This window comes from Pipistrellus kuhlii, unplaced genomic scaffold, assembly GCF_014108245.1.
Source record: "Pipistrellus kuhlii isolate mPipKuh1 unplaced genomic scaffold, mPipKuh1.p scaffold_m20_p_148, whole genome shotgun sequence".
NCBI classification, from domain to species: Eukaryota; Metazoa; Chordata; class Mammalia; order Chiroptera; family Vespertilionidae; genus Pipistrellus; species Pipistrellus kuhlii.
The window spans coordinates 1-26,222 of NW_023425458.1; the positions used below are offsets into that span (position 1 = coordinate 1).

At 65.2% G+C, this 26,222-nt stretch overlaps 1 protein-coding gene across 1 annotated transcript in view; it reads right to left on the minus strand.

Moving 5' to 3' along the window:
* Positions 1–6: 6 nt before the first annotated feature.
* The window catches only part of LOC118718835 (myomesin-2-like), a gene marked incomplete at its 3' end in the record, with an annotated part of 36,279 nt that continues 10,063 nt past the window's right edge, over positions 7–26,222 (minus strand). Inside the window, exons 4-23 of the mRNA XM_045581654.1 lie at positions 23,468–23,630; positions 23,208–23,365; positions 23,026–23,118; positions 17,631–17,719; positions 17,477–17,527; positions 15,919–16,083; positions 15,003–15,164; positions 13,773–13,914; positions 12,473–12,672; positions 10,676–10,729; positions 9,805–9,932; positions 7,875–8,058; positions 6,132–6,306; positions 5,314–5,435; positions 3,835–4,022; positions 3,188–3,314; positions 2,370–2,548; positions 1,626–1,740; positions 668–824; positions 7–68 (exon numbers count right to left, since the gene is read on the minus strand). Coding sequence (XP_045437610.1) covers positions 7–68; positions 668–824; positions 1,626–1,740; positions 2,370–2,548; positions 3,188–3,314; positions 3,835–4,022; positions 5,314–5,435; positions 6,132–6,306; positions 7,875–8,058; positions 9,805–9,932; positions 10,676–10,729; positions 12,473–12,672; positions 13,773–13,914; positions 15,003–15,164; positions 15,919–16,083; positions 17,477–17,527; positions 17,631–17,719; positions 23,026–23,118; positions 23,208–23,365; positions 23,468–23,630 — 2,714 coding nt within the window. The remainder of the gene's footprint in view (positions 69–667; positions 825–1,625; positions 1,741–2,369; positions 2,549–3,187; positions 3,315–3,834; positions 4,023–5,313; positions 5,436–6,131; positions 6,307–7,874; positions 8,059–9,804; positions 9,933–10,675; positions 10,730–12,472; positions 12,673–13,772; positions 13,915–15,002; positions 15,165–15,918; positions 16,084–17,476; positions 17,528–17,630; positions 17,720–23,025; positions 23,119–23,207; positions 23,366–23,467; positions 23,631–26,222) is intronic.

Sequence of the window (26,222 nt, forward strand, 5' to 3'; positions counted from 1 at the left end):
TGTCGCTCACAGACACCGAGTAGGTGCCCAGGTCCCCCTTCTCCGGGTTCTTGAAGATCAGCTTGGAGCTGTGGGAAGCAGACCAGACGGTGTCAGGGGCCTGCCCGTCCATGTCTGTAAGGCCGGGGCCCGTCCGTGTCTGTGGGATCGGGGCTGCCCGTACGTGTCTGTGGGATCGGGGCCCGTCCGTGTCTGCGGGATCGGGGCCCGCCTGTCCGTGTCTGTGGGATCGGGGCCGCCCGTCCATGTCTGTGGGATCGGGGCCGCCCGTTCATGTCTGCGGGATCGGGGCCCGTCCGTGTCTGCGGGATCGGGGCCCGTCCGTGTCTGTGGGATCGGGGCCCGTCCGTGTCTGTGGGATCGGGGCCCGTATGTGTCTGCGGGATCGGGGCCCGTTCGTGTCTGTGGGATCGGGGCCCGTCCGTGTCTGTGGGATCGGGGCCCGTCCGTGTCTGCGGGATCGGGGCCCGCCTGTCCGTGTCTGCGGGATCGGGGCCCGTCCGTGTCTGCGGGATCGGGGCCCGTTTGTGTCTGTGGGATCGGGGCCGCCCGTACGTGTCTGTGGGATCGGGGCCCGTCCGTGTCTGCGGGATCGGGGCCCGTCCGTGTCTGCGGGATCGGGGCCCGCCAGTCCGTGTCTCGGGGCCGGCCCGGCCAGTGGACTTACTGGTCGCCGGCGGTCTCCACCTGGAACCGGTCCTCGTCGGCGAGCTCCTCGTAGGCCTTGCACCAGGTGAAGCGCGAGGCGTCGGTCATCTCGGGGCAGTCGAAGCTAAGGTAGATGTTGCCCTCCTCGTCCACCCCCGCGCTGACCTCCTTCGTGCCTGCGGGGCGAGGACCCAGTGACCACGCGGACAGAGGGACACTGTCCTCTGGGCCTCCTCACAGAGGCCTGACTGGGCCTGACCGGGGCCTGACCGGGCCTGACCGGGCTTGATGGGGCCTGTCTGGGCCTGATGGGCCTGACGAGGCCTGACCGGGGCCTGACCAGGCCTGACTGGGGCCTAACCGGGCCTGATGGGGCCTGACCGGGCCTGATGGGGCCTGATGGGGCCTGATGGGGCCTGATGAGGCCTGACCGGGGCCTGACCAGGCCTGATGGGGCCTGACCGGGCCTGATGGGGCCTGACCGGGGCCTGATGGGGCCTGACCGGGGCCTGACCAGGCCTGACCGGGCCTGACCGGGCCTGATGGGGCCTGACCAGGGCCTGACCCAGGGCCTGACCGGGCCTGACCGGGGCCTGACCAGGGCCTGATGGGGCCTGATGGGGCCTGACCAGGGCCTGACCCAGGGCCTAACCGGGGCCTGATGAGGCCTGACCGGGGCCTGATGGGGCCTGACCAGGGCCTGACCCAGGGCCTGACCAGGGCCTGACCAGGGCCTGATGGGGCCTGACGGGGCCTGACGGGGCCTGACGGGGCCTGACCGGGGCCTGACCAGGGCCTGATGGGGCCTGACGGGGCCTGACGGGGCCTGACCAGGGCCTGATGGGGCCTGATGGGGCCTGACCGGGCCTGACCTACAGGCCTGACCGGGGCCTGACCGGGGACTCGTCCACATTCACACCATGACTCGAGGTGACTCGGGGTCCCCCGCCCGAAGCCGGCCGCCCGCCCCTGCTCACCCGGCCGGGCCTCCAGCAGCACAGGCTCCGAGGGCTCGGACGGCCTCCCCACGCCACTGGCATTCGCCGCCCGCACTCGGAAGACGTAGCTGTGGCCCTGCTGCAGGTCACACACCTGAGGGGGTGGGGGACGCCACGAGGAGAGAAAAGAAGGGAACTGTGCTATTGTCCACAGCTTGTGGTGAACATGCTTTCTCAAAAAAAAAAATAATAATAATAAATGTGTTCCTGCCCGGCCGGCATGGCCTGGGGTTGATCATCGACCCGGGAATCAGGAGGTCAGGGCACAGGCCTGGGCTGCAGGCTCCATTCCCAGGAGAGGGGCATGCAGGAGGCAGCTGGTCTGGTCCATGATCCTCTCTCATCATTGGTGTTTCTCCCTCTCCCTTCCTCTCTGATATCAATAAAAACATTTTCTTCAAAAGCCTTTATTAGCAACCGGTGAGCTAAGCAGTCAGTGCGGGGCCTGGGCGGGGAGAAGGATCGATACCCACGCCCCGTGGACAGCGTGGACGGCGTGGATGGCGTGGACGGCGTGGACGGCGTGGACGGCGCCCGCACACAGGCAGGTCTGAGCCTCCCCTTGCTCAGTGCCGCCCGGCGCCCAGGCCGTGCTCAGGGCAGGAAGGAAACTCGCACACGGTCCCCAGGGCCGTGGCGTTGAGGGTCCCCCGGGCACCGCTGTCCGGCCGCTGTGGCCACGGCCCGAGCCCGCTCCCGGAGGCAGTGGCTCAGGCGCCTCACCTTCAGGTAGCGGTTAGCCGTGGGCGCCTCGCTGACGGGGGTCCACTCCTCGGAGCCCTCCTCCCGGTAGTCCACGAAGTAGCCGGTCACCGGGCCGCTGCCTGCGTACACGGGCGCCTTCCACAGCAGCACCAGCGAGGTGTCCCGGACCTCACAGAAGGTCAGGTCGTAGGTGGGGCCTGGAGCAGGGGACCGGTCAGCCCCCCGCACACAGGGCGTCCCCTCTGGCCGTCCCCCTGGCCGTCCCCCTGACTGTCGCCTCTGGACGTCCCCTCTGACTGTCCCCCTGGCCGTCCCTCTGACTGTCCCCTCTGGACGTCCCCTCTTACTGTCCCCCTGGCCGTCCCCCTGACTGTCGCCTCTGGACGTCCCCTCTGACTGTCCCCCTGGCCGTCCCTCTGACTGTCCCCTCTGGACGTCCCCTCTTACTGTCCCCCTGGCCGTCTCCCTGACTGTTGCCTCTGGACATCCCCTCTGGCTGTCCCCCTGGCCGTCCCCCTGACTGTCACCTCTGGACGTCCCCTCTGGCTGTCCCCCTGGCCGTCTCCCTGACTGTTGCCTCTGGACGTCCCCTCTGGCTGTCCCCCTGGCCGTCCCCCTGACTGTCCCCTCTGGCCGTCCCCCTGGCCGTCCCCCTGGCCATCCCCTCTGGCTGTCCCCCTGGCAGTCCCCCTGGCCGTCCCCCTGACTGTCCCCTCTGGCCATCCCCCTGGCCGTCCCCCTGGCCATCCCCTCTGACTGTCCCCCTGGCTGTCCCCTTGGTGGTCCCGGGTGCGAGGCAGGGGGGGTGGGGGGGAGACTGGGGGAACGACCCCTACCTGGCTCGGGCGCCGTCCAGGCCTCGCACAGGAAGTGCTCGCTGGGGTCTGAGGGCTGCCCAATGCCCACCAGGTTGGAGGCGGCGATCTTGAACTCGTAGGACGCGCCCTCGGTCAAGCCGTCCACCTGTCAGGTGGGGAGAGTCAGCCACCGCGGGGCAGGTGCCGGCCGCTGGCCTGGCACGGAGACAGCGACCGCGAGGCGGGGCTGCCGGCTGCCTGACTGCCCCGTCCGGCATCAGGCACCTGCTGGGGCCACACCCGGCCCTGGGCACCCATCACCATCCTCGGCATCACCACCCGGCTGCCCGCCACTCACTCACCTGCCTGTCCTCCTCCCACTGCTTCTCAGAGAGAAAGGAAAACGCCGAGACCCTCCCGGCCCCATGGCCCCGGCCCCACGGATCCGCAGCCCCACGACCCTACAGCCCCACGGCCCGGCCCCCCAGCCCCGGCCCCAGCCCCACGGCCCGGCCCCCCTGCCCCACGGCCCGGCCCCCCAGCCCCGGCCCCAGCCCCACGGCCCGGCCCCCCAGCCCGAGCCCCACGGCCCCGGGAGGCGGAGGTGTGTCACGGCTCTGTCCCCGCGCTCGGAGAGACCGAGGCCCGGCCGCCGGCGCCCCGCGGAGCCCGACGCCCGCACGCACCGTCAGCAGCCGCTCCCGCACAGGCGCGGCGTTGACCTCGTGCCAGCTGTGGTGCTGGGCCTCGCGCTTGTCCACGAAGTAGCCCAGCACAGGCGCGCCCCCGCTGAACCGGGGCTCCTTCCAGCCCAGCGTCATGGAGCGGCCGTCGCAGCTCAGCAGCGTGATCCCGACCGGGTGGGAGGGCACGGCTGTGGGGACACCACGTTACCATGGCCACAGTCCGTGGCCGTCCACCACGGCCCCCGCCCCTCTCCCGGCGACCTCGTCGCCATCTCTGTTTCTCTCTCTTTCCCGGGAAAGTTGGGAAGTGCTCTCAGAGCCCAGCCGGCGTGCTCAGGGGATGAGTGTGACCTATGACCCAGGAGGTCAGGGTTCGGTTCCCGGTCAGGACCCAGGCCTGGGTAGCAGGCTCGATCCCTAGTATCGATGTGCAGGGGGCAGCTGATCCATGATTGTCTTCATCAGTGGTGTTTCTCTCCCTCTCGCTTCCGCTCTGAAATCAATAAAATCTATTAAAGTCCTCTCATATATATTCCCAACAACCCTCCCCTCATCTATTTGGAAGATTCCAGGGCGATGATGGCGTCAGAGTGGCCTGGACACAGAAACAGGACTCTCCCGCTGACGAGTAAAGCCGGGGGGCTGGCTCCTCCCTCCCCTTGCCCGGTCCTCTCCCCCATCCCCTTGCCCCCCCAAACCCGTGAGGAGTGGCAGCCGCCCTCGGCCAGAGGGCCCCAGAGAACCTGCCTGTCCTGCAGGGTCACCAGGTTCCGGCTTCCAGGGAGAAGGAGGGGGGCTCCTGTGAGAACCCCGCCTGGGGGGGCCCTCTTCTCTCACAGGTGGAGAGGAGGTGTCTCTGCTCCCCTTCACCCTGCGCTGAGTCGCTACATCGGGCGCCCTCTGCTCCCTGAGACTCGGGTGAGCTGCCGGCAAGCTCCTCTTATCAGAGGACAAGAACCTAACCCCTGCCGAGACCAGTGTGGCTCAGTGGATAGAGCGTCAGCCTGTGGACTGAAAGGTCCCTGGTTCGATTCCGGTCAAGGGCATGTACCTTGGTTGCAGGCACATCCCCAGTAGGGGGTGTGCAAGAGGCAGCTGACCGATGACTCTCTCTCATGGATGTTTCTAACTCTCTATCCCTCTCCCTTCCTCTCTGTAAAAAATCAATAAAATATATTTTAAAAAATAAAATAAATAACAGTTTTTAAAAAGAGCCTAACCCTGGCCCTCAGCTCCCAGCTCCCGGGGTACAGGGTGAGAACATAACCATGCTCCTCGGCTCCGCGGGTGCCCTGAGCTGTCTGGCCGCGAACTGTTATCCTCATCAGCACACAGGAGCCTGTGAGCGGTCCCGCAGAGCCCACGTTCTCTGGGGCGGTTCACGCCGCCCTCTCTCGGCCACGCTGCCCACGCAGCGCACGTGAGTGTCGGCAGAAGCCCCGCCCCCTGGGAAGGAGGACACGGAGCCGGCGGACTCACTGAGCGCGGCCTGGACCTTGATGGGGTCCGACTCCTGCGAGTTCTCGCTGGTGCCCACGGCGTTCACGGCTTTCACGCGGAAGATGTACTGCTCGCCCGTGGTCAGGCCGTGCACCACGAACCTGGGGAGACAGGGCGTGGCAGCGGCGTGGCCTTCCCCCTTCACCAAGACAGCCGCCATGGGGCTCGGGAGGGTTCTATAAGTTAGTGATTCTCTCTCGTCACTGATGCTTCTATCTCTATCTATCTCTCCCTGAAATCAATAAAAATATATTTAAGATATACATACACTGAGTGGCCAGATTATGATGATCTCTGAACGCATAATAATCTGGCCACTCAGTGTCTATCCTATATAAAAAGTTTATATTCAAATTGTCCCTTGACCAAGAGTTTGACCAGCAGGCATACCGGCCAACCGCCCAAGACCCCTCCCCCTGGCCAGGCTGGCTGGACCCCACCCATGGGTGAATTCATGCACCAGGCCTCTAATATGTATTAGAGGCCTGGTGCATGAATTCACACATACACACACACACACACACACACACTCTGAGTGGCCAGATTATTTTGTGTTTAGAGATAATAATCTGGCCACTCAGTGTACATGTGTGTGTGTGTGTGTGTGTGTGTGTGTGTATTATTTTTTAAAGACCTCAGCTCAGGTGCTTTGCCTGTGGTAAGAGCTCAGTAAATGTAGAATTCGTCATTTAAGTTACAATGTATAAAGTGCCATGGATCTATGGAGCCTGCAGCATGGTGACCATCGGTAACCCTCCGCCGGGGCCTCGGGAGGTGGGGAGCGGGAAGGGCCGCACCTGTTGTACCCGATGGGCTTGTGGTTGCAGGGCTCCCACACGTTGGAGCCCGCCACGCAGCAGTCCACGTAGTAGCCAAGCAGGTCCTCGTGGTGCTTGGGCCGGTCCCACTCCACCACGACCGACGTCTTCGTGTCCCGGGAGACGAGGACCCGGCCCGGCGCTGAGGGAGTTACTGCGCGGGGGAGACAGACAGGGACACAGTCAGGGATACTGGGGTTCCGGGAGACACGCCACGGCCTCCCAGCCCACGACCTCTCTGTCCACGGGGCGTGGCGGGCCACGTTCGGGCCTTCAGATAAAACGTGGACGAGGAGGAGGAACGCGAGGGCAGGCGAACCCTCCGAGGGCCCAGGGGTGCCTGCCGAGCGTCTCCATCCTACGAGGCTCCGCCTGACCTCACGGAAAAGGGGGGACAATCATGGAATCTCCTATCCCTCCACCCGGACGGTGAGGGACCTTCCAGGGACACGGGCGCTTTGGCTGAACGGGGAGGAATTTTGCTGAAACAGAAGATGCCGATGGCAAGGTAGCCCGTCACCACCCTGTCCTGGGCATCGCTGATGGAACTCAGACTCAAACCACGAGTTCACCAGGACGGTGGTCGGCCAACTCGCTAGTCCAGAGAGCGGCTAACCACGGCTAGCGAGCCACCGTTTGCCGACCACTGGCCTAGGGCTTTGCACCTCATCTGGCATCTGGCATCGCCAGGGTGGGGACCTCAACCAGACAAATACTCCAGTCCATCCAGGGACTGGGATTTTTCATAAACATAATTTTTATTGGCTTCAGAGAGAAAAGGAGAGGGAGAGAGAGAGGGAAACATCTATGATGAGAGGGAATCACAGATCGGCTGCCTCCTGCACGCCTCCCACTGGGGATGGAGCCCGCAACCGGGCCTGTGCCCTGACCGGGGATCAAACCGTGACGTACTGGTTCCTAGGAGCTCAGCCCCGGAGCCATGCCAGCCCGGTGGGACTGGGTTTTTTAAGTGATCACTGCCTAAACGTGTCACCCATTCCTCAGTTCCCACGATGAGGCTCGGGAGAAACGCTGAGAAAGGGCCAAAGTGAGGCCTGGGAGCTCCTCTCTGGTCACGTGAATGACAGCGCCTGTGCAGGGCTAGCGTTTTCACCGCCCAGAGCCGCAGCCCGTCCCACTCAGGCCCCTGACCCCGGGCCCCGCCCCGTCCCACTCAGGGCCCCTGAGCCCGGGCCCCGCCCCGTCCCACTCAGGCCCGTCCTGCCCCCGGAACCCGCCCTGTCCCACTCAGGGCCCCTGACCCCGGGCCCCGCCCCGTCCCACTCAGGGCCCCTGACCCCGGGCCCCGCCCCGCCCCACTCAGGGCCCCTGACCCCGGGCCCCGCCCCGTCCCGCTCAGGGCCCCTGACCCCGGGCCCCGCCCCGTCCCACTCAGGGCCCCTGACCCCGGGCCCCGCCCCGTCCCGCTCAGGGCCCCTGACCCCGGGCCCCGCCCCGTCCCACTCAGGGTCCCTGACCCCAGGCCCCGCCCCGTCCCACTCAGGGCCCCTGAGCCCGGGCCCCGCCCCGTCCCACTCAGGCCCATCCTGACCCCGGGCCTTCACCCCGTCCCGCTCAGGGCCCCTGACCCCGGGCCCCGCCCCGTCCCACTCAGGGCCCCTGACTCCGGGCCCCGCCCCGTCCCACTCAGGGCCCCTGACCCCGGGCCCCGCCCCGTCCAACTCAGGCCCGTCTTGAGCCCAGCACTGTGGTCACGCTCACCCGTGGTCTCCTGGGCCTGGATGGGGGGCGTGATCTCTGACGGGTCGCTCAGCCCGTGCTTGTTGGCGGACAGAACCCGGAACACGTAGGGCTTCCCCTCGGCGAGGTCAAAGACGGCGTAGCGCGGTGACCGGACCGCTGTCTGGGCATTGACCCGCTGCCAGCTGCCGCTGCCCACCATGGACTGCAGGGAGAGGGGTATGACCGTGGAGGGGCTGTGACCATGGAGGGGCTGTGACCATGGAGGGGCTGTGACTATGGACTGCGGGGAGAGGGGTGTGACCGTGGAGGGGCTGTGACCATGGAGGGGCTGTGACCATGGAGGGGCTATGACCATGGAGGGGCTGTGACCATGGACTGGGGGAGGGGCTGTTACTATGGACTGCGGGGAGAGGGGTGTGACCGTGGAGGGGCTGTGACCATGGAGGGGTGTGACCATGGAGGGGCTGTGACCATGGAGGGGCTGTGACCATGGAGGGGCTGTGACCATGGACTGGGGGAGAGGGGTATGACCGTGGAGGGGCTGTGACCATGGAGGGGCTGTGACCGTGGACTGTGGGAGGAGCTGTGACCGTGGAGGGGCTGTGACCATGGACTGGGGGAGGAGCTGTGACCATGGAGGGGCTGTGACCGTGGAGGAGCTGTGACCATGGAGGGGCTGTGACCGTGGACTGGGGGAGGGGCTGTGACCGTGGACTGAGGGGAGAGGGGTGTGACCGTGGACTGCAGGGAGAGGGGCTGTGACGGGGCCGTGACGCCCCCCCCTCCCAGCTGGTCAGAGGGAACCAGGAACTGCCGTCCTACTGTGGGGTGCCCATCCCCTCCTCCGACACCGGGCCCTCAAACACCTTTTGTGGTGTGTACAAAAGGGAAGCCGGTGTGAGAGGTGAGAATTACTTAAAGTGGAAAATGTTGGCCAACAGACTTCTCACTCGAGAGCAAATAATTGTGTCGCGTGACTCTGGCTCCCACGGCTTTTCGTGGCCACAGAGGATCTGCCAAGGTGGCCGCGGCCAGGGCGGTCATGCCAGCCGCTGACACCACGCTTCGAGTGCCAAGGACAGACAGCGGGCGGCCGGATCCACGGCATGTGCAGAGGATGTGAGGTTTGGTGTGTGTGTGTGTGTGTGTGTGTGTGCGCGCGCACGTGTGTACCTGCGTGTATGTGCATGCGTGTGTATGTATGTGTGTGCGTGTATTTGTGTGTGCGTGCATGTGTGTCATATATGTGTTCCAGGGCCACAACACGCTGGCTATTTCTTTCCTTTTTTTGTTGTTTTTGCTGCTATTGTTCATCTTCACCCAAGGATATTTTTCCATTGTTTTTAGGGAGTGTGGGGGAGGGCGGGGAGAGAAACATCGATGTGAGAGAGACACATCACTGGCTGCCTCCCCACAGGCACCCCAACCAGAGGGGAATCCAGCCTGCAATGAGGTGCACACGCCCTTGACCAGAATCGAACCCACAACCCTCCGGTCCCCGGGCGGACACTCTAACACTGAGAACGCCCGGTCAGGGCCCCAGCTGGTCTGTGTCTGACCAGAGCGGCTGCCTGGCCACGGCCACGGGAGTGTGGACCCTCTACTGGCCACCACCATGGCCACGCGGCTTCTGAACAAATCCTCCCGGGCCCGGCCGCCTGGTGTTCGGGGGAAGACTACATCCGGGGCTGCACTATAGGTGGGGACTCAGCCTCCTGAAGAGGGGGCGGGACGGGCTTGCTCAGAAGGAGGAGGGGGATGGGGGGCAGTGGGACAGAGCCGGGCCAGTCCCCGGAGGCCGTGACCTCGCTCACCGCCCACAGGTGCCGGCAGGAGCCTCCCTCTCAGAAGGGACGGACGGCTCTGTGACGGACTCCGGAGCGCCCGTCTCTGAGGCCCCCGCGCGGCAGAGCGGCCCAGGAATAGGAGGTGTCGGGATGGGGCGTACCTTCTCGATGAAGTAGGTCAGGGGCTCCCGGCCCCGGGGCGTGGGGGGATCCCAGCTGAGGACCACGTAGGTCCTGCTGACCTCCGAGGCATGCACGTTGGTGGGCGGCCCCGGGATCAGCACGTCGCCTGCAGGGGAAACAGCGGCGAGCGCCGGTGAGTCTGGCCCAGGTGAGGCCCTGGAGCGGCCGAGCGGCCATGTGGGCAGTGCACGTCATAGCCAGCGGTTGAGTGGCCTTAGCATGTCGTTAGCATATGTCGCTTCGATTGGTTGAACGGCCAATGACGACGGGACCCTTAGCATGTTAGGCTTTTATTATATAGGACGTTCATGCTTTGTCCTCTGACTCTGGGCTCAACTGAAATCTTTGGGTTTCGGACCAATAACGCTAGATGCTCCTTCTCGGGAAGTCAACCTCTCTGGACGTCCATGGGAGGACTGTGAAGAAGCGTGTAGGCCAATAGGGACATGATTTGACGGGGAAGGCCAGTCCGCTTAGGGAAATGTTAGAGGTAAAGCTTCTGCCCAGACAACACTGAGCCCTCGCCCAGGAACGGACGGAGTGAGAGGGGAGCGGGCTCCCGCCATCCTCAGGCCTCAGGGTCAGTTTGGTGGCTTCTTCCCGTCCCCAAAAGAATGCGTCCCTGGACCTCACATAACACAGCAGTGAGTGTCCACGCGGCCACATGGACCTCCATCCTCGCTCCCTCCTTCTGCCTGGCATGGTTTCCAGCTTCCCAGGGCCTTAAGCCTGCAGGCCGGGCCCCTGGTGCTAATTCACCTGTAAGACTGTCCCTGTCACACAAGCGCGTTCCCCCTCTCTCCTGCCTCCAATGGCGACCTCAGGCCCTGGGGGGTGAGGGCGGCTTACCTTCAAGCTCATCCTGAGAGATCACAATCTCCTTATCTTCCCCCAGGCGGACGGCTGCAGAGAGAAGAGGTGATGCTAAGTTTGACACAGAAAGGTCCCGTGAAAAAAGCACTATTTTGCCGAAGCCGGTGTGGCTCAGTGGTAGAGCGTCGGTCTACGGACTGAAAGGTCCCGGGTTTGATTCCGGTCAAGGGCATGTACATTGGTTGCGGGCACATCCCCAGTAGGGGGTGTGCAAGAGGCAGCTGGTCGATGTTTCTCTCTCATCGACGTTTCTAGCTCTCTATCCCTCTCTCCTCCTCTCTGAAAAAATCAATAAAATATATTAAAAAAAAAAAAAAAAAAAGAAAAGAAAAGAAAAGAAAGAAAAAAGCACTATTTTGCCTGCTGGGTGTGACTCAGAGGTTGAGCATCGGCCCATGAACCAGGAGGTCACGGTGTGATTCCCGGTCAGGGCACAGGCCCGGGTTGCGGGATTAATCACCAGAAGGGGGCGTGCAGGGGGCAGCCGGTCAGTGATTCTCTCCCATCACGGATGTTTCTCTCTCTCTCTCTCCCTCCCCTTCCTCTCTGACATCAACAGAAACATTTAAAAAGCACCGTCTCCCTCGCTGCTAGGAGGCACGCGTGGCCTTTGCTCCGATGAGGACGGCATGCTGCCTGCCCTGAGGTCCTCGGGGGAAATGGTCCTGACAACATTCAGCACTTGCAGCTCTTTATTATTATTGTTATTATTATTATTATTATTATTTTAAATATATATTTTATTGATTGTTTACAGAGAGGAAGAGATAGGGATCGAAAGTTAGAAACATCGATGAGAGAGAGTCATCAATCAGCTGCCTCCTGCATACACCCCACTGGGAATGTGCCTGCAACCAAGGTACATGCCCTTGACCGGAATCGAACCCGGGACCTTTCAGTCCGCAGGCAGATGCTCCATCCACTGAGCCACACCGGTCAGGGCAGCACTTGCAGCTCTTTACAGTGGACTCGAGAGGCCATGCAGGTAAGGGACACGCAGGGGCTCCCTTAAGAGCATAACTAGGGTCCCATCCCAATAGGGAGCCTGCATTGTGTAAAACTGAAATTCCAGAACAGAGTGGCTAGGTTTCCACCCCTGGCCCCTCATGTGATGTAACTACACCCTCTGTGGGCCTGGCAAAGCCCGGTTCTCCGGGAACCGGATTCCGGTGCAGAGTGGCAGGAAGGCGCCCTGAGGAATACACTGTGGCCTGCCTCCACGCCCCCAGGGCACTCACAGGAGCGATGGGAGGCCACGGGAGGCCACAGAGACCACAGGAGGCCCGGGGAGACCACGGAGGCCACAGGCGGCCACGGAGGCCATGGGACACCACAGAGGCCACGGGATGCCAGGGGAGACACGGGAGGCCATGGGAGACACGGAGGCCACAGGAGGCCACGGAGGCCACGGAGGCCATGGGAGACACGGGGGGATCACGGAAGCCACGGGAGGCCATGGGAGACACGGAGGCCACGGGACACCACGGAGTCCTCGGGAGGCCACGGGAGGCCACAGGAGGCCACGGAGGCCACGGGAGGCCATGGGAGACACGGAGGCCACGGGACACCACGGAGACCTCGGGAGGCCATGGGGCACCAGGGGAGACACGGGAGGCCATGGGAGACCACGGGACACCATGGCCCTCTCTGGCCCTCCCACCCATGACCATGTCCTGAGGCTCAGACACCGTCAGGGCAGGGAGAAAGGAAGACTCACACAGCACGGCCCCCTGTGCCCCGGTCCGAGCCGGACCTGACCCTTTAGGGACGCACCGTGTAACCTCTGGAGGTCGGCGGGGTCGAGGGCGGCCACGGCCTCCGAGGCGCGGGACGGCCGGCTGACGCCGGCGCTGTTGATGGCGCGGACACGGAACTCGTAGGACCGGCCCTCCAGCAGCCCCGTCACCGGGTACTTGCAGACTTTGACGGGGGCATCGTTGCACTGCACCCAGTTGTTGGTTCCCACCTCACACCTTCGGAGAGAAGAGAGGCAAGAGTAGCAGCTGCATCATAAAAGATCAATATAAAATGTGTTTTTTTAAAAAGGAATCCACTCTCTTTTCCCTAATTAGGGAAAAAGTCCTCTGACCCGCACGTGCTAACCTGCTGCAGCCCAGTTCTGTGTTTTGTTTTTTTAAATATATTTTATTGATTTTTTACAGAGAGGAGGAGAGAGGGATAGAGAATTAGAAACATCGATGAGAGAGAAACATCGACCAGCTGCCTCCTGCACACCTCCCACTGGGGATGTGCCCTCAACCAAGGTACCTGTCCTTGACCGGAATCGAACCTGGGACCCTTCAGTCCGCAGGCAGACGCTCTATCCAGTGAGTCAAACCAGTTTCGGCAGAGCTCTGTGTTTTTATCGGGGGGGTTTAAATATGTTTTTGCTGATTTCAGAGAGAGGGCAGGAGAGGAAGAGAGATGGAAACATCCATGATGAGAGAACCATAGATTGGCTGCCTCCTGCACGCCCCCCTCTGGGGATTGAGCCCACAGCCCGGGCCTGTGCCCTGACCAGAAATTGATACTGGACCTCCTGGTTCATCGGTCGACGCTGAGCCACTGAGCCACACCAGCTGGGCTGTGTCTTTATCTTTCTAATGGGGGATTATTACCCGGGAAGGTGCATGGAGCCACATGGCCAGAGAGTTGGGCAAATGATCAAACGTCGCAGGAAAACTGAAAACAGCTCTTGTTTTCTGCTTTTCTAATTCCAGGTAAACCCTGACCGACCCCCGCTGTGCTTCAGGTCTGACTCCAGGGGTGGGAATACACCCTGACACGAGCATTTTAGCTAAACAAGGAGCTTGGTTAATTAATTCTGGTCAGGGCACAGGTCCGGGCTGTGGGCTCCATCCCCTGTAGAGGGCGTACAAGAGCAGCCAATCAATGATTCTCTCCTCATGGATGTTTCTCTCCCTCCCCCTCTCCCTTCCTCCCTGACATCTATTTACAAATCTATTTAGAGAATGGTGTCGTGAGCCGATTGTAGGACACCTGGTCCAGTACCGCGTCCGGGTACCTCATGGAACATTCAGGAACACCCGCCCGTGAGAGCCGAGGCACTCACCGGTCGACGAAGTAGCCGATGACGGCGCCCTCAGAGGTGGTGTTGGGCGGCTTCCAGGTGACGATGACGTAATCACGGTTGGCGTCGTGGCACCGCACGTCCACGGGCGCGCCCGGAGCCCCTGTGACCAGCGGGTCCGCATCTGGGGGGGAGGGGGCGGGGGGAGGGGGCTGTGATGAGAGGCTCTGGATGGGACATCTAAAGGCTGGCGAGCCGGGCCCCGTGGCGCCGGGGCTGAGTGTCGACCTTTGAACCAGGAGGCCGTGGTCTGATTCCCGGTCAGGGCACACGCCCAGGTTGTGGGCTCCATCCCCAGTGCAGGGCCTGCAGGAGGCAGCCAATCGATGTGCTTCTCTCACATCAATGTTTCTCTCTGTCTCTCCCTCTCCCGCTCTCTCTCAAAAAACAAAAATAAAACTGGGGGGAGTTCACAGAAGAAACAATAGCAAAAATGTGGCCTTTTCAGCAGCTGGGAGTGTGACCATGGAAGCTTAGATATTCCAAAGTCCTTGGAGGTCAGGGACCCGCTGAGCTGTTCTCAGAGAGTTCTGAGCACGCTCATCCCGCTGGGTGTGCCTGTGCGGGGAGGCCGGCCGTTCTGAAGCTGAACAACAGCTGGGGACCCCCAGAACCATGGGGACCTCGGTGCCCAGTCCATGGGAATCGGGGACCTGGGGTGCCCCCCCCGCACCCTGAGCCTCCTGGTCCTGCTCTGTCCTCAGTGACTGGAAGCTGAGGCTCTGGACATGGAGCCAACATATCCTTTCAGAGTTCCCGGGCGCCTGGGACAGGTAACCGTCACCACCGCTGCCGCCCGCCCGCCTCTCCCGGAGCTCCCACACACACCCCGCCCCTCCTCCCCCCCAGGCCCAGAGCCTGCTCCGCCCGCCGCTCCCAGGGTCCCCCCAGCCCATCCCCCCGGCCCAGGCCCGGAGCCTGCCCGGCCGGCCGCTCCCCAGGGTCCCCCCAGCCCATCCCCCAGCCCAGGCCCGGAGCCTGCCCGGCCCGCCGCTCCCCGGGGTCCCCCCAGCCCATCCCCCCGGCCCAGGCCTGGAGCCTGCCCGGCCCGCCTCTCCCCGAGGCCCGCCCGCCCCCAGGGCCCCCCACCCCCGGGTCCCCCCAGCCCATCCCCCCGGCCCAGGCCCGGAGCCTGCCCGGCCCCCAGGGCCCCCCACCCCCGGGTCCCCCCACCTCTCGGGCCCCCCGCCCCCGGCCCCGGCGGAGCCGGACCTCTGACGAAGAGGAAGGCGCGGTGCTCGCTCACGCCGCCGCGGGACAGCACTCGCAGCGTGTAGAGGCCCTCGTCGTCCTTGCTGAGCTGGCTGAAGGACAGCGCCGCCTGGCCCTCCCCGAAGAACATCCGCGTCCACGGCGACTCCCTCAGCAGCACGTCTGCGGGGGGTGAGGGGGGGGTCAGCGACCGAGGCCCACACCCGGCCCGCCCCCGTGCCCACATGCCCCCGCCCACATCCCCTGTGCCCACATCCCCCCGAACACACCCCCCCACACACGCCCCCGCCCACACGCCCCTGCCCACCCCTCCCCGCCCACATCCCGCGCCCACATCCCCCCGCCCACATCCCCTGTGCCCACATCCCCCCGCCCACCCCCCCCCGCCCCATCCCCCCGCCCACATCCCCCTGCCCACATCCCTCAGCAGCACGTCTGCGGGGGAGGGGGGTCAGCCAGGAGCGCCCGCAACGGGCCCGCCCCCGTACTGGGCCCCCGGACCGCTGCCTGCCATGCCCACCATGCCCACACGGGACGCCCCAGGCTCTACGGACTGAGAGCCGGGTCACAGAGCCCACGGGGAAGCAAGGCCTCGGTCGGTTCGCGGGACGCCGCACAGGCAGAGGGCCACGCCGGCGAGAGGAGCGAGGCTCCTGTCCACGTGGTTCCCCAGCCCTGGCCGGTGTGGCCCAGTGGACAGTGCCCCGGCCCGATTCCACACAAGGGCGCCTGCCTCTGCGGCAGGCTCTACCCGGCTCCAGTCGGGGTGCGTGTGGGAGGCAACCACCCGTGTTTCTCTCTCTGTCTCTCCCCTCCCTCACTCTCTCCAAGTCAGTGGGAAATATCACCGGCTGAGGATAACAGCACCGCGAGTGTTGGTCTCCCCGTGCAGGGAGGCCCCGGCTGCCGCACTCACCGTCCCGGTACCACTCGACCCGCGGCTGCACGCGCTTCAGGTCCGGTGTCACCAGCAGCGTGCACTTCAGCGTGACCGTCTCGCCCTCCCTCCGGAAGGTCACCCCGAACTTCTCCAGGAACTGGACGTCGAAGTGCGTGTACGGAACCACGGACGGCAAGGGCACTGCGGAGGGAGGGAGGTCACGGGAGGGCCCACGGTCAGGCAAGGGACACACGCTCACCTCCACAGGAGAAAACGGGGACACATGCCCACGTCCGCCTGGGACACGGGGACACACGCCCACGTCCGCCTGGAACACGGGGACACACACTCACTTCCACAGGAGAAAACGGGGACACATGCCCACGTCCGCCTGGGACACGGGGACACACGCCCACGTCCGCCTGGAACACGGGGACACACGCCCACGTCCGCCTGGAACACGGGGACACACGCTCACTTCCACAGGAGAAAACGGGGACACACGCCCACGTCCGCCTGGAACACGGGGACACACACTCACTTCCACAGGAGAAAACGGGGACACACGCCCACGTCCGCCTGGAACACGGGGACACACACTCACTTCCACAGGAGAAAACAGGGACACACGCCCACGTCCACCTGGGACACGGGGACACACACTCGTTTCCACAGGAGAAAACAGGGACACACGCCCACGTCCACCTGGGACACGGGGACACACATTCGTTTCCACAGGAGAAAACAGGGACACACGCCCACGTCCTCCTGGGACACGGGGACACACACTCGTTTCCACAGGAGAAAACAGGGACACACGCCCACGTCCACCTGGGACACGGGGACACACACTCGTTTCCACAGGAGAAAACAGGGACACACGCCCACGTCCACCTGGGACACGGGGACACACATTCGTTTCCACAGGAGAAAACAGGGACACACGTCCACGTCCGCCTGGGACATGGCTGCAGAGGAAAGGGAACCCGTGGCGTGAACGATGGGCAGGAGGCGGCGGACACAGGTGTGTCCACGAGGGGGCCTCGCCCGGGACCGTCCAGGCAGGCGGGCGCGGCTCAGGGCCGGGTCTGCCGTGTCTGACAGTGAGCGGGCCGGGAAAGGAAAACTATCCTCCCGGAGGGCGGCCACAGCCTGTGTCCAGGAAAGGATGTGGATTCCAGCTTTTCCCAACGGAAAGCACCATGGCTCCCCCGGGGCGGCACTGCGCACACGCCAGCAGACGCTGCGGCTTGGAGAGCCTTTCGGAGCAAACTGACCTTTAGAAAATAACTCTTTAGCCCGGCGAGCATGGCTCGATGGTTGAGCATCAACCCATGGGCCAGGAGATCACGGTTGGATTCCCCGTCAGGGCACAGGCCCAGTTGCAGACTCCATCCCCAGTAGGGGGCGTGCAGGAGGCAGCTGGTCCGTGATTCTCTCTCATCACTGATGTTTCTCTCTCTCTCCCTCTCCCTTCCTCTCTGAAATCAGCACAAATCTATATGGTAATAATAATAATAATAATAATAAATTTAAAATGAAGCACTGTGTCAGGATATACTTTTCTGCCTAAAAGGGGGTAAAGCCGACTTACAGCCGATCGGGAGTCCCATCGAGCGAATCGGCTCCTCTTCCGCTCGGAACCCTGCAAGGCAACGGGGGTGGGCAGAGAGGGCCGAGGGTGTGGGGGCGTGCCCCCCCTCCCCGCCCTGTCCCAGTGCCCCTCCCCGTCCCGGGCACTCGCTCACTTTTCACCACCACGGCGGCGTTGGTGGAGGCCTGCCCATGCACGTTGGTGGCCACGGCGGAGTACGTGGCCGTGTCGTCGAAGTCCGCCCTGGAGAGAAAGAGCCAGCGTCGGCCATTCCCCAGGAGCAGGGCCCTGCCTCTGCACACGGCGTCCCGAAAGCCGCCAGGCGGCCTTGGTCCTCGTTCCCGAAAGCCGTGCCTCAGAACACCGCCAGCTCTGTCCGGGACCAGGTGTCTGTACCCACACCGGTGAGGTACCGACTTCACAGCAAGCCAGAGGCCCGGTGCACGAATTCATGCACAGGTAGGGCCCCTAGGCCTGGCCAGCGGTCAGGCCGATCAGGTTCCCCGCCTCCCTGCCTCCTCCTTCCCGCGCTCCCTCAGTGCCCTGCCGCAGCACCACTGGCCACCGCCATGGTCCATGCCACCCCCTGGTGGTCGAACTCCCGGTCTCCCGGTCAAACTCCCAAAGGGACAATTGTATATTAGCCTTTTGTTCTATAGGCTACACAGTAGGTGCTGTTTTTGTTACCCCTCACCCAAGGATATTTCCTCCATTTGTTTGTAGAGCGAATGGAAGGGAGGGGGAGAGACAGAGAGAGAATATGGATGTGAGAGAGACACCATGATTGGCTGCCTCCTACGCGCACCCGGACCTGGGCCAGGGATGGAGCCTGCAACCGAGGTACGTGCCCTTGACCAGAATCAAACCTGGAATCCTTCAGTCTGCCGGCCAGGGCGCTAACCGCTGAGCAAGCTGGCCAGGACTAAACAGTGTGTATCTAAAGCTGCTCGAATACATGGAGTCCCTCACTTCACTCAGGGACTCTGTGATTAGACAAAACGATGCCTTTGAAAATGCTCTGCATCTTTAATGTGTGTGTGTTTGTGTTAATCCGCACCGAGGACACTTGTCCATTGGTTCAGGGAGACTGGCAGAGAGAGGGGAAGTCAGAGAGCGCTGATGTGAGAGAAACACACTGACTGGTTGTCTCCTGCACAGGCCAGACCAGGGCCATGGCCAGGGAGGAGCCTGCAACCAAGGTCCATGCCCGTGACCAGCATTGAACCGACACTCTACCCACTGAGCACACAGGCCGGGCGGTATGGTTCTTGCCTGTCCTTCATAGAAAGCACCCACTGAACGCCTGGACCCCAGGTTCAAAGACGTGCTTCCGTCCCCTCCACGGCCTCCGCAGCCCGGGGGCACCGTCTCGGAGCTCTGAGGACCGGATTCATTGCTCCTGTCGCCCCCCCGCCCCCAGGGTGTGCGAGGAGGGCCGTGGGGGGGAGAGCTGCCTCAGGGAGTCAGGAGGAGCCCTGCTAAGCTCCCTGAATCCCCGCCCCAGCTCCTCCGGGTGTAACCTGCTTTGCACCCGGCTCTGAGTTACCGGGGAGAGCCCTAGCACTCAGCACCAGAGCTCCCCAATTAGCACCGGGCGCTCCCAATTAGCGCCCCGCGGGCGGGCGGAGTGAGGAGCAGCTGGGCCGGCAGCTGGGAGCCAGCCTCCCCCTCCGTGCAGGGCCTGTGCCGCCTGTGCCTGTGGCCCTGCAAGGGGCAGGCCCTCAGCCGCTGGCGGGCAGCGTGTGCATGGGCCACAGCCCCCAAGCCTTCCGACCCCCTGCCTGCCCCCCGCCCCTCCCCGGGGCAGGCTCCGGTGGCCTGCGCTCCCTCTGCGTTTGGTGGCGGCTGTGCACGGTGTGGCCCGTCGGCAGAGGTCAGGGGCGGCTATAAATAAACGCACCTGTGCGGGCGGGAGCCCACACCCTGGCCTGGGTGCCGGAGGGCGGCCCTGGGCGGGGAGGGCGGGGAGTGGAAGGGCGGGCGGGCGTTGAGGACACTTTGCTTAACTAAGCAGCTTGCCCTGGGGTGACCCGGGGACGGGTGCTGGCAGGTGCCTCCCCACACTGGGACCTGTGCTCCCCCCTCCGAGGCCGCCCAGCCCCAGCTCCACTGGGAGAAACGCAGCAGGCGGTGACAGCCACGGTCCTGTTCCTGGCTGAACGGTTCCCAGGACGGCAGGGCCAGGCAGACATCCAGGGGGCCCCGGGGGCCCGGAGCCCCCGGGTGGAGGTGAGAGTAGAGTAGGGGTGGAAGTAGGAGTAGGGGTGAGGTGGAGGTGGGGTGGAGTGGAGGGAGGGGTGCAGTGGGGTGAGGTGGGAGGGGTGGAGGGAGGGGTGCAGTGGGGTGAGGTGGGAGGGGTGGAGGGAGGGGTGCAGTGGGGTGAGGTGGGAGGGGTGGAGGGGTGCAGTGGGGTGAGGTGGGAGGGGTGGAGGGAGGGGTAGGGGTGAGTGGGGTGAGGGGGAGGTAGGGGTGGAGGGAGGGGTAGGGGTGCAGTGGGGTGAGGTGGGAGGGGTGGAGGGAGGGGTGCAGTGGGGTGAGGTGGGAGGGGTGGAGGGAGGGGTAGGGGTGAGTTGGGTGAGGTGGGAGGGGTGGAGGGAGGGGTAGGGGTGCAGTGGGGTGAGGTGGGAGGGGTGGAGGGAGGGGTAGGGGTGAGTGGGGTGAGGGGGAGGTAGGGGTGGAGGGAGCGATCGGGGTGAGTGGGGTGAGGGGGTGGAGGGAGCTCCAGGTGAAACGAGGAGACGGTCCCGGGCCCTCGGGCCCGGCGTGAGGAGCGATTAGAATCCGTGGGAAAGGGGACTGGCCCTGGGAGTCCCATCTCGGAGCGGGTCTGAGCACCAGGCGCCGTGATGGGGCCGGAGTCCGGGCGGCCGGGACGAGGGGCCCACGCTGCTCCCAGCGCCTCAGGAGTCCGGCCGCGGCCTCAGGACATTCCTGGGAGCTCATGTCACTCCCGTGTCAGAGCTCATCCCTCCGCTGCACCCCGGCCCGGCCCTCCGATCCGATGTCGGGGACTCAGCACATTGGGGAGACAGCTGGGCACAGCCCACGCACCCTCCTCGCTCCTCCCCACCCCTGTGCACACCCCCCCCGGCCTGCGCTACACCTACACCCCAACTCAGACAGGAGCGCTGCTGAGAGCTCGGCTCGGGGCTCCTCTGCCGTGCACAACCCAGTGCATGGCGCCCGGGTCCGAGCCGCCCCCCACGGCCGGCCCAGCACCGGCCCACAGACCTCTGCAGGGGCCACGCCTTTCAGACCCAGAGGGAACAGCTTTTCTCTTCAAAACAATTGTTCACACAGTTCGGCCGGTGATGTGGGCCCAGGAGCCAGGCCAGGGTTCGATTCCCGGTCAGGGCACAGCCCGGGTTGCGGGCTCCATCCCCAGGGCGGGGCGTGCAGGAGGCAGCTGGTCGATGATTCTCTCTCAGCACTGGTGTTCCTCCCTCTCCCACTCCCTTCCTCTCTGACATCTAAAAATGAACAACTTTTTCACAGGCTTCGGCCCCGGTCCTGGATTGTCTACACGGGCACCGTCCTCTCTCCCGGAAAGGATCTGACACAGAACACGTGTAAAGGCGTGTTCTGTGTCAGTCTCGCCGTGAGAAGAGCGCATGGAGAAGCTGACACTTTGATGGCCCAGCTCAGCCATCACTTTCAGACAGAAGGAGCTGAGACAGCGACCGGGGTCACGGGGTCACGGGGTCACGGGGTCACGGATCCGAGGGCCCAGCCCAGGCCACAGCGCTGGTCTGAACCGCGAGTCGGTGAACGTCAGCTTTTGGAGGATAGGGATGGGGTTGGGAGAGGAAGGGTGGATGGCATCATGTGAGGACCTTTTTGTAAAAACAAAACTGTGCTCACAGAGGACCAGACCAAGCACAGGCTCAGGGGCCGCGTGTCCCCCTGTGAACCAGGAGGTCCCGGTTCCATTCCCAGTCCTGGCACAGGCCTGGGTGTGGGCTCCTCTGCCAGCAGGGGGCATGCAGGAGGCAGCCGATCCGTGACTCTCATCACTGATGTTTCTAACTATCTCTCCCTTCCTCTCTGCAATCAATAAAAATACATTTTTTAAAAAAGAACAAGAGCCCTAACCAGTGTGGCTCAGTGGATAGAGCGTCGGCCTGCAGACTGAAAGGTCGCAGGTTCAATTCCGGTCAAGGGCATGTCCCTTGGTTGCGGGCACATCCCCAGTGGGCGTGTGCAAGAGGCAGCTGATCGATGATTCTCTCTCATCCATGTTTCTAACTCTCTATCCCTCTCTCTTCCTCTGTAAAAAAAACAAATAGAAAATATATTTTAAAAAATAGAACAAGAGAACTTCATGTTGGTTTAAAAAACCAGACCCTGTGTGCTGTGTCAGGGAAAAGCATAGCCACTGGTGGGCATGTGACCAGCTTTTGTTTCCTCTTACTGAGCTGTGCTTCCTGCATCTTTCGCCTCACCACGAGGAGAAAACCGAGGCCGTGCTTCTGTGAGGAACTGAGCTCAGCCTGCTCAGCCCGGCACGGACGTGGCCACCGTCCCGGTTCCCGGTGTGCGGGCGTGCGCTCCGCCTCCCGCCCCACGCGGCCGCGCCAGGGACCGTCTCCGTTCCCGGAGCCCAGGGGGGCTGGTGAGGGGCGCCCCTCCGGCCTGGCCCTGAGGCGGAGCCACGTGCACTGACTCAGAGACCACAGCTCGCTGGGACGCCCGTCCACGGAGAGAGGCCCGGCCTGAGTGTGGACACTGGCCGACCTCAGCCCTCCTGTGCATCATGGCGTGTGCACACGGCCCTGACCCGGGCTCTCCAGCGTGTGCACACGGCCCTGACCCGGGGTCTCCAGCGTGTGCACACGGCTCACCTGTGTGTCTCCAGCGTGTGCACACGGCTCACCTGTGTGTCTCCAGTGTGTGCACACGGCTCACCTGTGGGTCTCCAGCGTGTGCACACGGCTCACCTGTGTGTCTCCAGCGTGTGCACACGGCTCACCTGTGGGTCTCCAGCGTGTGCACACGGCTCACCTGTGGGTCTCCAGCGTGTGCACACGGCTCACCTGTGGGTCTCCAGCGTGTGCACACGGCTCACCTGTGGGTCTCCAGCGTGTGCACACGGCTCACCTGTGTGTCTCCAGCGTGTGCACACGGCCCTCACCTGTGGGTCTCCAGCGTGTGCACACGGCTCACCTGTGGGTCTCCAGCGTGTGCACACGGCTCACCTGTGTGTCTCCAGCGTGTGCACACGGCTCACCTGTGTGTCTCCAGTGTGTGCACACGGCTCACCTGTGGATCTCCAGCGTGTGCACACGGCTCACCTGTGTGTCTCCAGTGTGTGCACACGGCTCACCTGTGGATCTCCAGCGTGTGCACACGGCCCTCACCTGTGTGTCTCCAGCGTGTGCACACGGCTCACCTGTGTGTCTCCAGCGTGTGCACACGGCTCACCTGTGGATCTCCAGCGTGTGCACACGGCTCACCTGTGGATCTCCAGCGTGTGCACACGGCTCACCTGTGGATCTCCAGCGTGTGCACATGGCTCACCTGTGTGTCTCCAGCGTGTGCACACGGCTCACCTGTGGATCTCCAGCGTGTGCACTCCGTACTTGCTCTCGATCCTGTACTTGCCGGGCTCGGCGGCCTGGCTGATCAGGACGCCGTCTTTGTACCTGCAGGAGGAGACGGTGCCATGCGAGGGGCTGGGCGTGCCCTCCTAGGCGCCCACACCGCCTCCCAGGGGACGCTCGGGGCCACTCACCACTGCACCACGGGCGTGGGGAAGCCCTGCACGGTGAAGCACAGCGTCACGGACATGCGCTCCCACACCGTGTGCGAGCGCAGCCGCACCAGGATCTCGGGCGCCCGCCGCATCCGCTCCTCGAACACACGGCGCTCCCAGGTCAGCGCGTCCTCCGCCTGCGGGCGGCCGGGCCGCGGGGGAGCGTGAGTTCCCCGGAGCCCACGAACCACCCTGACCGCGTGGGCGGCCGAGGACGGCCCCTGCCCCCGCCGACCTACCGCCTGCTGCCTGTCGAACCGGTCCGCCTGCTGCATGGCGTATCGGTCCAGCTGCGCCCGCGCCTGCACCCGCGCCTGGTACACGTCGTCCTCCAGCCCCGCCAGCTCCCGCAGGAAGCGCTCCCGCTTGGCCTCCCCGTACAGCGCCGTCTGCGACTCGTACCTGCGGGGAGGGACGGACGCTCAGCCGCGCCGGGCCCCGGCCTGCTCGCCGGGATGCTCGCCCGTCCTGGGATGTCTGAGCGGGAAGCGGAGAAGCCAGTCCCTTTTGTCTTTCCTTCAAGGACCCTCAGGGTGTGTTCACACCGCGTGGGAGTGGAGGAGCCACCACTTAGCTGCCCCGCTGTCCCCTCCGTCCCCGCCCCCAAGGGGGTGGACCCCGGCCGCTGTGAGTCCCCCACCCTCACGGGAAGGATTCACAAGACACGAGGCTGGAGGTGAAAATTCCAACTAAACTCCGCACGCTTAGTCCTGCTCCATGTGCGAGGCCCTCCCGACGTACTGGCGAGGCCGAGTGCCGGGCGTCCCGCTCAGACCTGAGACCAAAGCCAGAGGCACCAGGCGTGGGGCCTGGGGGTGGGGTGGGCGTGGGGTGTGGACTCCGGCCCCGGGTGTCCATTCTCAGGGCCGAGAGGAACCTGGACCGAGCAGCTTTGATTTCACCCGCCGCCTGCTGTTCTCCCGGCTCCTGTCAGCGGCCCTGCCTGCTCCTGCCCGTCCCGGGCGGGCGGGGAGGTGACGGGCTGTCCCAGGCGGGGAGGTGACGGGCTGTCCCAGGCGGGCGGGGAGGTGACGGGCTGTCCCGGGCGGGGAGGGAGGTGACAGGCTGTCCCGGGCGGGCGGGAAGGTGACGGGCTGTCCCGGGCGGGGAGGTGACGGGCTGTCCCGGGAGGGAGGTGACAGGCTGTCCCGGGCGGGCGGGAAGGTGACGGGCTGTCCCGGGCGGGGAGGTGACGGGCTGTCCCAGGCGGGGATGTGACGGGCTGTCCCGGGCGGGAAGGTGACGGGCTTCCCAGGCGGGGAGGTGACGGGCTGTCCCAGGCGGGCGGGGAGGTGACGGGCTGTCCCGGGCGGGGAGGTGACGGGCTGTCCCAGGCGGGCGGGAGGTGACGGGCTGTCCCGGGCGGGAGGTGACGGGCTGTCCCAGGCGGGCGGGGAGGTGACGGGCTGGTCCCGGGCGGGGAGGGAGGTGACGGGCTGTCCCGGCGGGCAGGGAGGTGACGGGCTGTCCCGGGCGGGAGGTGACGGGCTGTCCCGGCGGGGCAGGGAGGTGACGGGCTGTCCCGGCGGGCAGGAGGTGACGGGCTGTCCCGGGCAGGGAGAGGTGCGGGTGTCCGGGCGGGCAGGGAGGTGACGGGCTTCCCGGGCGGGCAGGGAGGTGACGGGCTGTCCCGGGCGGGAGGTGATGGGCTGTCCCGGGCGGGGGAGGTGACGGGCTGTCCCGGCGGGGAGGGAGGTGACGGACTGTCCCGGGCGGGCGGGGAGGTGACGGGCTGTCCCGGGCGGGGAGGTGACGGACTGTCCCGGGCGGGCGGGGAGGTGACGGGCTGTCCCGGGCGGGGAGGTGACGGGCTGTCCCGGGCGGGGAGGTGACGGGCTGTCCCGGGCGGGGGAGGTGACGGCTGTCCGGGCGGGGGAGGTGACGGACTGTCCCGGGCGGGGAGGTGACGGGCTGTCCCGGGCGGGGAGGTGACGGGCTGTCCGGGCGGGCAGGGAGGTGACGGGCTGTCCCGGGCGAGGAGGTGACGGGCTGTCCCGGGCGGGGAGGTGACGGGCTGTCCGGGGCGGGGAGGGAGGTGACGGGCTGTCCCGGGCGGGCAGGGAGGTGACGGGCTGTCCCGGGCGGGGAGGTGACAGACTGTCCCGGGCGGGGGAGGTGACGGGCTGTCCCCGGGCGGGGAGGTGACGGGCTGTCCGGGGCGGGGGGGGAGGTGACGGGCTGTCCCGGGGGCGGGCAGGGAGGTGACGGGCTGTCCGGGCGGGGAGGTGACGGGCTGTCCCGGGCGGGGAGGTGACGGGACTGTCCCGGGCGGGGAGGTGACGGGCTGTCCCGGGCGGGGAGGGAGGTGACAGGCTGTCCCAGGCGGCGGGGAGGTGACGGCTGTCCCGGGCGGGCAGGGGAGGTGACGGACTGTCCCTGGACGGGGAGGTGACGGGCTGTCCCAGGCGGCGGGGAGGTGACGGGCTGTCCCGGGCGGCGGGAGGTGACGGGCTGTCCCCGGGCGGGCGGGAGGTGACGGGCTGTCCTGGGCGGGCAGGGAGGTGACGGACTGTCCCGGGCGGGGAGGTGACGGGACTGTCCCGGGCGGGGAGGTGACGGGCTGTCCCGGGCGGGGAGGTGACGGGCTGTCCCGGCGGGAGGGAGGTGACGGACTGTCCCGGGCGGGAGGTGACGGGCTGTCCCGGGCGGGAGGTGACGGGCTGTCCCGGGCGGGGAGGTGACGGGCTGTCCCGGGCGGGGAGGGAGGTGACGGGCTGTCCCGGGCCGGAGGTGACGGGCTGTCCCGGGCGGGGAGGGGGCGGGCTGTCCCGGGCGGGGAGGTGACGGGCTGTCCCGGGCGGGCAGGGAGGTGATGGGGCTGTCCCGGGCGGAGGTGACGGGCTGTCCCCGGGCGGGAGGTGACGGGCTGTCCCGGGCGGGGAGGTGACGGGTGGCTGTCCCGGGCGGGGAGGTGAGGGCTTGTCCCGGGCGGGGAGGGAGGTGACGGACTGTCCCGGGCGGGCAGGGAGGTGACGGGCTGTCCCGGGCGGGGAG